This window comes from Phyllobates terribilis, unplaced genomic scaffold, assembly GCF_046119375.1.
Source record: "Phyllobates terribilis strain yellow unplaced genomic scaffold, ASM4611937v1 Scaffold_1__5_contigs__length_1240528914, whole genome shotgun sequence".
NCBI classification, from domain to species: domain Eukaryota; kingdom Metazoa; phylum Chordata; class Amphibia; order Anura; family Dendrobatidae; genus Phyllobates; species Phyllobates terribilis.
Window position 1 is genome coordinate 157,344,626 of NW_027362761.1, and position 13,238 is coordinate 157,357,863.

Consider the following 13,238-nt stretch of genomic DNA (forward strand, 5'->3'; position numbering starts at 1 on the left):
TTAATATTAATGCTTTTTTTTTTTTTTTTTTTTTTTTTTTTTTTTTCAATAAATTTGCATTTAACTATAGTGCTTTTATTTTCTTCGACTCGCTTGCTCAGGTTTGAAGAGGGCAGGACATCAGTTACACAACGAGTTGTTCTTTGATACAGTGAAGATTCATTGCGGTTGTCCAGTCAAAGAGGTTCTGGATCGAGCTGCACAGCGCAAGATAAACCTCCGCATCTACAGTGATGGTTCGGTAAGTAGTCTTTGGATACATGGGAAGGGGTTAAAAACAGGTCTAAACCAAGTAGTGTGCCAAGAAGGAAACCATATTTGGACACAACTCTCTAACATTCCTATGTGCTTCTCATGTCTTGCTCTGCACTTTGTTCAGTTTTTGCTTGAACTATGAGCAGGTCGTTGCAGCTTGTAGGTGTACCAAACCCAACGACTTTTGTGAGTAGGACATAGTGATTGAAGGGTTATTCAACCTTTGTGTAAACTATTATTATTAATTATTATTAATAATAATATTATTATTCTTTATATATTATTTTTTCTTTTTTTTTTTTTTTTTCTTTTGGCAGCTTGGGATATCTATTGATGAAACTGTAAAGGAGAAGGATCTGGATGACCTACTGTGGGTGTTTGGCTGTGAATCCTCAGCAGTGAGTAAAATACCATATTGGTTTTAAATATTTAGCTGGACATTCTCAAACTTTTCAGGCTATACAATGGCTTAACTCTGATTTTAGAGTTGAGCAAAAGATTTGCGCTGCCATGGACTGGTGTCCAGCCCGGTACTCCGTGGCAGCCAAACCAGGACAGTCTTCTGTGACCTCTTTTGGTCTGACGTCCTGGGCTCCTTTTTGTGCTTACTTGCTCATGATGTAACAAAGCCTAGTTGTTGTAAAAGGTGCAAAGAATGCTAGACACAGAAATGAAGATTGTCCCATCTCAACGGGACAGAGCAAATCTTTTTGCTCACCTCTAGCGCTGATTTATAAAAAAAAAAAAAAAAAAAAAAAGCATAAAAAAAAAAGTGGTGTTAGTCTACCTTGAGCATCTGGTTTGGTTTTTGCTGCTGTAGTTACAATCCCAGTGGATATCTGTGTAGAATGCTCTTGTCCCTTTTTCAAGTCTTTTTTATTGTGGGTTTTTGGGTTTCTGCCACAGGAGCTGGTGGCCGAAGGCATGGGAGAGGAGAACAAAGGTATTTTGGATACGGCTTTCAAGAGGACAAGCAAATTTCTTATGCACCCAGTGTTTAATAGGTGAGGTGGCTTCAAGAGGAAAGCTAATTTAATATTGAGATGTATTAAATATTGTTGTAACATTTTGTTTTTAATTTGTGTTTTTAAGCTACCATTCAGAAACAAATATTGTTCGCTACATGAAGCGTTTAGAGAACAAGGATATCTCACTTGTACATAGTATGATTCCTCTAGGATCCTGCACAATGAAACTCAACAGTTCTTCCGAGCTTACGGTAAATTTAGAGGTTTTTTTTTTCTCCAGCTGTAATATGTTGTGGGTTTTTTTTTTTTTCCCTTGTCTCAACCCCCCCCCCCCCCCCCCTATTCAAGGAGGCCTATATCATATAACCAAGGCCAATGTGCAACCAAAGCTGGTCACAGGTTTCTCTATAATGTAATCAATAGATCCTATTATCGCTTTGCCACAGTTAACCTGTCAGCGATTACGTTAATGGAGTTTTTTTTTATTTTTATAACCATACAAACACATGGGTTGGTTTCCTGGACTAAATTGGAACAATGTACGTATTGTCAAGCCTCCCATTCATTAAGATTCATTATTTTAGTATATTTTAAATTCATTTGCATTACATGACCTTTTAGGTCTCCCCCTGCTGCTCCATGAACAGTTGGGTGGCCAGGAGTGCAGCTGTGCAGAGAAAAATTAACGACTCCGCTTTAAATCAGCACTGTTGCCCCTTCATTCTGAGCGTTAGTTTTGGTAAGATGGGACCAAAGCTTCTATAGACTTGGCCTTTATGCAACAATTTTTTTTTTTTTTTTTTTTTTATTTATTTGTGAAATAAATCTGTTATTTATGTTGATTAAATATCGGTACTATTTTTTTTCAAAGATGCAGCAGAAGTGTTTAGCGTATTTCATTGTAAATTTCATCCCAGGAGAAAGTCACATCTGCTGAATCATTTGCAGGCATGAATGAATCTGCAGTTTCCTTGAGGTTAACATTATTAACAGTCTAGTAACCATGTAACCGGTTTTGCCCGAGTCTGATTAGTGTACAGGTTTGTGCATTTTTCTAAGACTCAAGTTTGTAAACTTATATATTTTTTTTGCAGCCAATTACTTGGGCTGAATTTGCCAACATTCATCCATTTGTGCCTTTAGACCAGGCACAGGGATATCAGCAGCTGTTTAAGGAGCTCGAGAGGGACTTGTGTGAAATAACAGGATACGACAAAATCTCATTTCAGCCAAACAGGTAAAACTCATTCTTTTACCACGAAATGTGCAGTTACATTTTTAATGTATCTGAAAAAATTGTTACATAGAAAAATATTTACTACAATTCTTTTTCCTAATCAGTGGGGCACAGGGTGAATATGCTGGATTGGCTGCCATCAAGGCCTACTTAAGTGCAAAGGGTGAACCTCATAGAACAGTAAGTAGAACTTTGCACGGTGACAATTAGTAAAGTGTATTTTATGTCTATTTATAATGGCAACATTTTATGCTAAATTCTGCGCTCTATCGTAGGTCTGTCTAATCCCCAAATCGGCTCATGGAACCAATCCGGCAAGTGCCCAAATGGCAGGAATGAAAATACAGCCAGTAGAAGTGGACAAAGATGGAAGCATTGATGTAGTACACTTAAAAGCTATGGTAAGTTACTTTGTATTGTTAAATTTCATATATTCACGTTACAAGTCTCATGGCATTATTTGTGGACAGCGCCTCTACTTTGTCTTTAATATGTTTTCTGCTTCTACGATCTGGCTGTTTAAATTTTTTTTATTTTTTCCCCTTTCTGTGTTTGAAAAAAGGAGGCAATTCTTGAGATGCAATATTAAATCTGAAATGTGTGCGTGCACCTACAGTTGTGCTCAAAAGTTTACATACCCAGGCAGAATTTTTCCTTTCTTGGCCTTGTTTCAGAGAATATGAATAATAACAAAAAAACTTTTTCTCCACTCATGGTTATTGGTTGGGTGAAGCCATTTATTGTCAAACTACTTTGTTTTCTTTTTTTTAAATCTTAATGACCACCAAAAACATCCAAATGACCCTGATGAAAAGTTCACATACCCCAGTTCTTATTATCGTGTATTGCCCCCTTTGACATCAATGACAGCTTGAAGTCTTTTGTGGTAGTTGTGGATGAGGTTCTTTAATTTCTCAGATGGTAAAGCTACCCATTCTTCTTGGCAAACAGCCTCCAGTTCCTGTAAATTCCTGGGCTGTCTAGCATGAACTGAGCCCAGAGTGGCTCAATGATATTGAGGTCAGGAGACTGAGATGGCCACTCCAGAACCTTCACTTTGTTCTGCTGTAGCCAATGACAGGTCGACTTGGCCTTGTGGTTTGGATCGTTGTCATGTTGGAACGTCCAAGTACGTCCCATGCGCAGCTTCCGGGCTGATGAGTGCAAATTTGCCTCTCGTATTTGCTGATAATGTGCTGCATTCATCTTTCCTTCAACTTTTACCAAGTTTTCTGTGCCTTTGTAGCTCACACAACCCCAAAACATCAGCGATCCACCTCCATGCTTTACTGTAGGAATGGTGTTCCTTTCATCATAGTCCTTGTTGACCTCTCTCCAAATGTAACATTTATGGTTGTGACCAAAAAGTTCAATTTAGGTCTCCTCACTCCAAATTACCTTGTACCAGAAGTTTTGAGGCTTCTTTGGCGTATTGTAGGCGAGATACGTTGTGGCTTTTGTTCAGTAATGGCTTTCTTCTGGCAACTCGACCATGCAGCCCATTTTTCTTCAAGTGCATCTTGAAACAGCCACACCGCTAGTTTTCAGAGCATCCTGAATTTCAGCTGATATTTGGGTTTTTCTTTGCATCCCAAACAATTTTCCTGGCAGTTGTGGCCGAAATTCTTGTTGGTCTACCTGACCGTGGTTTGTTTTTTACAGAGCCCCTGATTTTCCATTTGTTAATCAGTTTCAACGCTGCTGACTGGCATTATCAATTCCTTGGATATCTTTTTGTATCCCTTTCCTGTGTTATACAGTTCTACTACCTTTTCCCGTAGAGCTGTTGACCATTCTTTTGCTTTCCCCATGAATCACAATCCAGAAACGTCAGTCGCTGGATTAAAGATGCAAGAGTCTGTCTGTATCCCAGAAACTCGCTCCGCTTTTATGCACACACACTGATTACAAGCAAATAGGTCACAAATGAGGAATGGATGTTCCCTTTAGTAGCCATTCAAACCCATTTGTGTCAAATTCTGTGCATGTTATCAGGCCAAAATCACCAAGGTATGTGAACTTTTCATCAGGGTCATTTAGATGTTTTTAGTTGTCATTAAGATTTAAAAAGAGAAAACACAGTAGTTTGACAATGAGTGGCTTCACTCAACCCATAACCATGAGTGGAGAAAAATGTTTTTTTGTTATCATTTATATTCTCTGAAGCCAAGAAAGGAAAAATTCTACCGGGGTATGTAAACTTTTGAGCACAACTGTATATTTGGGTGCAAGTAAGCAATTAGGTATTGTAAACTTAGACTAGACAGTCTGGATCATGCAGTTTGATAAATATGGTGCATCTTTACTGTGATAGATTAGATTTTCTTTAAGAAGAGTCAAATATATTAAACTGCATGAGCCGTAGTGATAAACTTATATGCTTATGCTGTCTTAAACTATTAAATCTAAAAAAGCACAATTACAGTCTACACCTTTTTATCCACTGTCCGCTTAGCTTTCTAATATCTTCAGCTTGGTGTCACTAGAAGAGGCTAATTTGAGTGCGAGAAACCATGCTATAGACAAGTACGTCTTGCCCCCTTTAAGTTTAGGAACAGTAGCTTATGTGCTACAACTTCTGCTGGTTTACATTTGCTAGGGCACTTTCATACGAGCAAACATAGTGCTGAATGATTGCACCCTGGGTGTTGAGAGAAAAGCCTGGGTTTCTTCCTATAGAGAAGAGGTATGTGCAGACTAACCGCCTGGTAAGAGGCTCAGTAGAAAATGTCTGCATCAAAGAAGGCTAGCAAGTAGGGGTAAGTAGTAAGTCAGGGCAAAAGCAGATTATGTAACCAGGCTGTGCTGCAATTGTTTCTCAGGTGAAGGGGGAGCAGCCCACCTGCTTGAGGGTACCGCCATTCATGAGTGGACAATAATCGTTTGCTCTTCTCACTGTAGTGGCAAACTTCTGTATGTGAAAAGGTCCAGAGAGGACTTGCCATAACTGTCAGAAAAAGTTTGTTTGCATCTTTCAAAGTCTTGCCACACTAGAGGCATGAAGGTTAATGCAGAACTAACGAGCTGTTATATGGCAATTTGTGCTCTTTTGCGATCCGAGTTACAGCTGGGCATCGCTGCGAAGAGTTTCCTGTAAGGAGGAGGAGGCCATGGCCAGTATTGCAAGTGTAGGCTCCTTGCTGTATAATCATCTATTTCTGTTGAAGCCCATTGCTTGTAACCATCAATCTTGTTGACTCCCATTGAGTAGCATCCACCTTAGTTCATTTTGCCATCATGACGGCTTCCTTGGGAATTGTTGGTTGTAATTTTTTATCTCGATGGCCCCATTCACATTTTCATTATTTTACATCTGCATTCTTCATCCATTCCTGGTTTTGGCTTAGAAATACTGATTTACAATACTGAACGTGTGAACGTGGCCTTGGTGTTGAGAAACCATGCGCTAAGCGTGCTTGTACAAACCACTTAGAAAAACCAAAATATTGATAAGAAGCAGGGCCTCAATAACCTTGAAACAGTAACCTTTATTTATATTAAAAACACAAAAAAAGACACTCTAAAAATATTAGAGGTGTGATTTGTAAAATGTAGAGTATACAGGGTTGACCAAAAATACAGATCTATTATAATGGGGTATATGGAAGGCTATTCATTCCCTAGTACTCCCTACTAGTTGCCCTACCTTGCCGCAGAGGTTGGCACCCTAATGTTAGCGATATGGCGCCCCCCCCCCCCCGCTCAACGTTGGTATCCCTGAATACCCTATAGCACACCTAAACTATAATCAGAATGTAGCACAGATAGTGAAACAATATTCATTAATAGCATATGTGTGTCAAAATATTATACTATTGGTTGACATACATGGTTTTTATATCTCCAATTGAATAGCTGCTAAACTTATTGTTTCATCCCTACATTTGACTGAAAGTATGCAAGAAGCCATATTCATCAATATGAAAGAATACACAAACATGTATTGCTCATCACACACTCTCTAGGCTGTAAAATACTTTCCCAAAGAAGCAATAGGGTTTTCAGATATGCAGTTATATACACAGTTTTTATGCTAAATCATATAATCTAAAGCCAAAATTCAAGATACTTGTCAAAGTACAGCATCTTTGTGGCCATAGGTAGAGACACTGATGCCTCGTACCCATATGCTATTTTTTCAAATGGATTTTAGCTGATTCCCATATTGATAGGTATGCTTATGTACGCTCCTGACTATGGAAGACGCAGACTGACAAGTACCGTATATACTCGAGTATAAGCTGAGTTTTTCAGCACAAAAAAAAAAAAAAACACCTCAGATTATACACGAGTGTATATAGAAATTCCGGTGGTAGATAGTAGTGGGGAGGAGGGAGCGGGTTGCGGCGGAGGAGCGGGGCACACAGTAGCCGGCTGCTGCAGCTACCGCGTGTGCCCGCTGCTAAAGAGAAATGAATATTCTCTTTAGGAGCGGGCACAGAGGAGCGCTGAGCCGCTAAAGAGAATGCATATTCACTCTTCTCCACGCCCATAGTCTTGGTGTGGAGAGGAGCAAATATGTCGGCAGCTCACATCAGCATCTAAGAGCACATGGCAGTCACGCCATGCACTGCTCGGATGCTAACATGAGCTGCTGCAGCAGAACAGGATGCAGCACTGGAGCAGAGGTGAGGAAGGAAGGTGAGTAGAAGTGTGTGTGCAGTGAAGAGGCCAAACATACCAGGGTTGGGGGATGAAGGGGGGGGGGCCTTGCACACCAGGATTGGGGGATGCAGCGGGGGGCCATGCACACGAGGATTGGGAAATTTACCAGTATTTCCCACCCTATGCTTATACTCGAGTCAATAAGTTTTCCCAGTTTTTTTGTGGTAAAATTGGGTACCTCCGCTTATACTCGAGTATATGCGGTATCTTGAATTTTTGTCTTTGGATTATATGAATTGCCATAAACTGTGTATACAAGTGCATATCTGAAAAGCCTATTGCTGCTTTGGGAAATTATTTCCGAGCCTAGAGATTGTATGATGAGCAATGTATGTTTTGTATTTGAAATAATACACTATTGGCTGACATGCATGATTTTTTATATTTTGATAAACAATATTCATGAATAGCATAGGTGTATAACGATCTGTGCTACATTCTGATTATAGTTTAGGTGTGCAATAGGATATTCAGGGATAGCAACGTTGAGCAGGGTGGGCGCTATATCACTAACATTGGGGTGCCAACCTCCGCGGCAAGGTAGGGCAACTATTAGGGAATTAAATTATAATGAGGTATATGGAAGGCTATTATCATCTGTACTTTTGGTCAACCTTGGATTCTCTACTTTTTACAATATCATTTTTAGAGGGTTTTTTTTTTTTGTGCTTTTTATATAAATTTTACATTCGGTGTGAATTTAGGTTCTGGATGTTCTTGAGAACCTACGGTATTTTAAGTTGTTCCAGAATAACAAATACTGAACAGTGTAAATGTTGTATGTATGCTTTAGGCCACGTTCACACCTTCAATATTTGTAAGGCAAAACCAGGAGTGGGTGATAAATACAGAAGTGGTGACATGTTTCTATTATACTTTTCCCCTGATTGTTCCACTCCTGGTTTTTGCTTGGTATTACTGATGTGAAATACTGAAGGTGGGAACGTGGCCTAATTCTGTGGTTTATGCTGTGATGTTGGTATAGCGTTATGCTATTTTATTAGAAAATAAGTGACTTTCATGCAGCCTTGTTTTTGCTATTTTTATATTTATAGGTAGACAAACATAAGGACAACCTGGCTGCTATAATGATCACCTATCCTTCAACCAATGGGGTTTTTGAGGAGGATATAAGTGATGTATGTGACTTAATACACAAACATGGTGGTCAGGTGTATTTGGATGGAGCAAACATGAATGCCCAGGTGAGTATGTAGGTCCATAATCTCTCAGAGCAAATCTAGTGATTTCTGTATTTATTTGACCTGGAAAGCTATCACAGGAGTGGTGTCATGTTAATATTGTAGCCCAGACTAGTAAAGGCTAGTTAGACACAGCATTATTTCTGAAAACTGTTATGTTAAGGTTTTTTGTTTATTTTCTGGAGGTGGTGGTGGAGAGAGGCATTTTTGTTAAGTGTATGATGAAATCTAAAATCTATACATGTGATACATCCGTGTGTGTCAGTCATTGAGCTGACTTTATCTGAGGCTCAGCACAATGCAGTAAACGGTATGATCACTAGCTAAACAAATACTTGCTTTTACAATTAGGTTGGGTTGTGCCGTCCTGGAGACTATGGCTCTGATGTGTCGCACTTAAACCTTCACAAGACATTCTGTATACCTCATGGTGGCGGGGGTCCAGGAATGGGACCTATAGGAGTGTGAGTAATCTATTTTATTTGTATATGTGTATTTCTTATGTTTTACAGTCGTAAGCAGGTGAATCCTGAGATTTTGGGCACAATATATTTTATGGGGTAGCTACTATACACTCGAGTAGTGATGGATATCATTTTAGACATTAACGGCTTCCATTTTTTTATATTTATAAATGCATGTACTCCTGGTTTTAGTTTGAAGATGGTTACAAAATTCTGGTTAAATCTGCGCTATGTGCATACTTATACTTTCTGAAAGCTCCGATCTGTTACCTGCTTTAATGTACTTCATTCATGTAACTTGTTAACAATTTTTGCAAATCGTTTTGCAGAAAGAAGCATCTTGCCCCATATCTACCCAGCCACCCAGTAATACCATTGCAGCAGGACAATGATGCCAAGCCATTGGGCACTATAAGTGCAGCCCCTTGGGGCTCAAGTGCAATTTTGCCCATTTCATGGGCTTATATCAAGGTTTGTGTACCCTTAGTATACTTTAAAAAAAATAAACTAACCAAAGGTTTTTGTTATACCCTTCTATATAGTTGTCCACAATTTACATTGACTGGTCAAAAGTTTGGAATCTTAATTTTTTGCATTATATAAGAATTTGTATATCCTACAGTTGATGGGTGCCAAAGGACTTAAGCATGCAACAGAAATTGCCATATTGAATGCTAACTACATGTCGAAAAGGCTGGAAAAACACTACAAAATCTTATTTCGAGGTTCTAGAGGCAAGTGTGAAATATCATCTTTTCTACATCACATTTTATAGCGCTGTTCATCACCTAACATTATGTAATGCTGTATTTCGTGTATGAAAAATGTAGACCTGTAAAGGTTTGTCTTATAGTGGCTAATTAACTAGGCTTCATGTATGACTTTCAGGGTGTGTGGCCCACGAATTCATCCTTGATGTAAGACCATTTAAGAAATCTGCTAACATAGAAGCTGTAGATATTGCAAAAAGGCTGCAAGACTATGGTAACTATATTCTGTGTATTGTATTCATAGTCTTAAAACGTCTCATCCTAATTTTACCTACCTTATTTTTGACTCCTTTTTACATCCGAAATTGGATTGAAAATAAGTGCTACTCTGCTCATTTTGAATTGGCATGTAAGAAATCTGGTCAAACTCTTGCTTTTATTATCTCGTACTGATCCTGAAGGACTGTCTAGATCACTGTATATTCAGAATATTTGCAAATGAGCTCAAATCCGTTTTAATATTTGCATTATGGCAAGTGTTTTCTCTACTGCAGATAGCCATTAGGCATCTGGTATATAGAAATGTGACAGGCTAGTACCGATGTACTGGGGCAGGGGGGGTGTAAACTACTCTCGTGGATGTCCATGATCATCGGTCCAATCTCTGATCGCAATGTGTGGACTGGCCGCCCATCTCCCAACCGGAGCGTGACCTCTTCATAGATTTCACTGAGGCTCTCGCGCTCCAGGTGGGAGACGCGTGGCTAGTCTGTGCATTGTGATAAGAGATCGGACCAGTGATCAGATGTCTGAAAGAGCTCTAACTTTTAAACTAATTTTATTTGTGTCCATGTGGCATTAAGATTAAGCAGACATTGCCTGGTATCTATGAAAAAACACTTCATGCATATCAAGCACGGTCTTCTAAATTCCCTCCATACATTTGTGGTAAAATGACGTTTGTGTGTAGTTTTTAACTTTGTTTTTATAAAATTTGTATCCAACTCTCATGTCATCTCATTGTTTTAGGTTTCCATGCTCCAACCATGTCTTGGCCTGTGGCTGGCACTCTTATGATTGAGCCAACTGAATCTGAGGACAAAGCAGAGTTGGACAGGTTTTGTGATGCCATGATCAATATAAGACAGGAAATTGTTGATATTGAGGAAGGTCGAATGGACTCCAGAATTAATCCTTTAAAGGTAAAATTAAGAGAGGGGTGCTGGTGTTGCAATGTTGTTGATTAGCCTGTAAGGTAGTGGATTTTATCTAATCTCATTTTTAGTTCAAGCATTGTCCAGAGACACTAATAATAGATCTATTTCCCCCCTATTCACTAATGCATGAAAATTGGTAATATTGACTTCCTTTCACCGTTGGCAAGAAATGTTCTCCTAGTTTTTTGTGTGTCTAAACCTTGGGTACATCTTGGCATATTTTCAGACATTAAAAAGCACCGTATTTCTTTTTGGCTTTTTTTTTTGTTTTTTGTTTTTTTTTTTTTAGATTATTGCTTGTAAATGTGCCATACTTGAAAAAAAATATTTTTTTTTTTCCCTAGATGTCTCCTCACACTCTAACTTGTATTGCATCGTCTGATTGGGACCGCCCATACTCCCGGGATGTAGCAGCATTCCCCTTGGTATGGAATGATTAATTTTAACACCTTTTATCCTTTAGTGTGTTTTGTTTTTTTTTTTGTTTGTTTTTTTTTTGAAAAGTGGTAGGTAGGTGTTAAGTTATCAATAACCTGCTTTTCTTTTTTCTTCATTCCAGCCTTTCGTCAGACCGGAGAGTAAATTCTGGCCCACAATTTCTCGGATTGATGACATCTATGGCGATCAACATTTGGTGTGCACTTGTCCTCCGATGGAGGTGTATGAATCGCCTTTCAGTGAACAGAAAAGAGCCTCGTCGTAACTTTACACTCACCCATTTTATGCAACTCTACAACACTGCCATACAGCCCTGCTAACTGCAACCGTTTTACTCACATTACAGAAGAGAAGCCGTGTAAATCTTTTACTACTGATGTTCTGCATACTATTGAATGACTATCCTCCCTGAAGTCCTGTGGAAGCAAGAACGTCACCGATGCTTATACAATGTGCAGTTAATTGCATAAATTGGACTTTGAAAATTACACTGTGCTCTCGCTGTTCTTATGTTTCAAACGTTTTTTCTTACTTTGAACTTGTACCATAAATAATCATTCAGTAAATGGCATTTTGCATTTTTTTCCTGTTGTACTACTGGAAATGGAATAAATGCACATTATTTATTGCATCAAGATTTTTACTTTAATTTTTCTCAGTCATTTGTGAGGTTTGCATCATGTTTACCTTCCTTTCTCTTTTGGAATCACAATAGTTCAGTGCATTCAATATATTTCTCTTGCTATGTGGGTGTTGGTCCATTTGCCCTTGTGTAGAAGTAGATGTGTTTTCCTCCAGAGCGGTCAGGACAAATATACCACAGGCAAAACCTTTACACCCATGTCTGAACAGGTTATGTACAGTAATTCTAAATCTGGTCAGGAGACCACGGCTAATCGGGGCATTGCTAATCTGTATATGGACCGTGAAATGAGTTCGTCTGTACTTCTTGCATGGGACCTGTGTGTAAACCCGGGTTTAATGTTATACTTGTGGGTACAGTGAAGTTCAGACACTGGAATATCATCATTTTCAGTTAACTTTGTAGAGCTACTTTATTAGAATTATTTTCCAGAACTTTAGGAATCTAGATTGGAAAAATAGAAAAAATAGGGGGGGAGGGGATGAGATATTGAAGACTTCAGCTACGTAGAACCATTTTAAAAAATGCTGGTCCATAGAGTTGCTGTTAGCGTTGTCTATATGATGTGAGGTTCTTTCCAAATTTTTCCTTCTGCTTTTTGACACACTTGTGATATGAAGGGTCACTCGGACTAATAGTCATGACCAATAGAGAGCGTTGCACCGGATGAGGGGGGGGGGAAAAATGTCTGTTTCTTCCACAAACTGTGCCATTGACTGTCTACATTTAAACCCCCTTTTAAATTTAAAATCCAAAACCAGGTGACTACCCAAAAGAAGCTTCAAGAGACTCGGCTCTAAAGGAATGCCTCAATCTAAACATGCATGCAAAAGAGTACAGCAAATTTCAACAAAGGACCAGACCTTAGATAACTGATGGAATTCTGCTAAATATTCTTCATATGGAGATGTCAAACTGAATATTTATTTTAGCAAGTGATCATCAATGTTAGATTGTTTTTGTAAATGTTTACATTTTTGTACATGGTCTTGGGTGTTAACCCCATGTTTTTGCATGTTTTTGTTTTTGTAATTTTTCTTCAATATTCTGGGATTCCAATAAAATTAATTTTGTTTCAAAAATTAACTTTCTCTGCACATTTTCATGGTGAGTAGTTTGTAGTAAGGAGCCGAACTGAACACACATGGTGTACTAAGCTATTTTAACCCCTTCACCCCCCAAACCCATTTTCACCTTCCTGACTAGGCCAAATTTTACAATTCTGACCACGGTCACTTTATAAGGTAATAACTCTGGAACGATTAAACCTATTCCAGTGATTCTGAGATTTTTTTTTCGTGACACAATGTACTTCACGTTACTGATAGCTATTGGTCGATGTGATTTTGTGTTAATTTTTTAAATAATCAAAAATTTGCCAAGTGAAAATTTAGCAGTTTTACATTTTTATGCCCTTTAAACCAGATGGTTGTATCACA

General features: G+C 38.6%; 1 protein-coding gene across 1 annotated transcript in view; it reads left to right on the forward strand.

The window, feature by feature from the left end:
• Positions 1–12,885, forward strand: part of GLDC (glycine decarboxylase) — a 48,189-nt gene extending 35,304 nt beyond the window's left edge. The window contains exons 10-24 of the mRNA XM_073668857.1: positions 102–241; positions 573–653; positions 1,162–1,259; positions 1,348–1,474; positions 2,318–2,460; positions 2,565–2,640; positions 2,736–2,861; positions 8,181–8,330; positions 8,679–8,791; positions 9,121–9,262; positions 9,414–9,525; positions 9,680–9,775; positions 10,531–10,703; positions 11,063–11,143; positions 11,278–12,885. Coding sequence (XP_073524958.1) covers positions 102–241; positions 573–653; positions 1,162–1,259; positions 1,348–1,474; positions 2,318–2,460; positions 2,565–2,640; positions 2,736–2,861; positions 8,181–8,330; positions 8,679–8,791; positions 9,121–9,262; positions 9,414–9,525; positions 9,680–9,775; positions 10,531–10,703; positions 11,063–11,143; positions 11,278–11,421 — 1,802 coding nt within the window. The 3' untranslated portion in view covers positions 11,422–12,885. The remainder of the gene's footprint in view (positions 1–101; positions 242–572; positions 654–1,161; positions 1,260–1,347; positions 1,475–2,317; positions 2,461–2,564; positions 2,641–2,735; positions 2,862–8,180; positions 8,331–8,678; positions 8,792–9,120; positions 9,263–9,413; positions 9,526–9,679; positions 9,776–10,530; positions 10,704–11,062; positions 11,144–11,277) is intronic.
• The last annotated feature ends 353 nt before the right edge of the window (positions 12,886–13,238 follow it).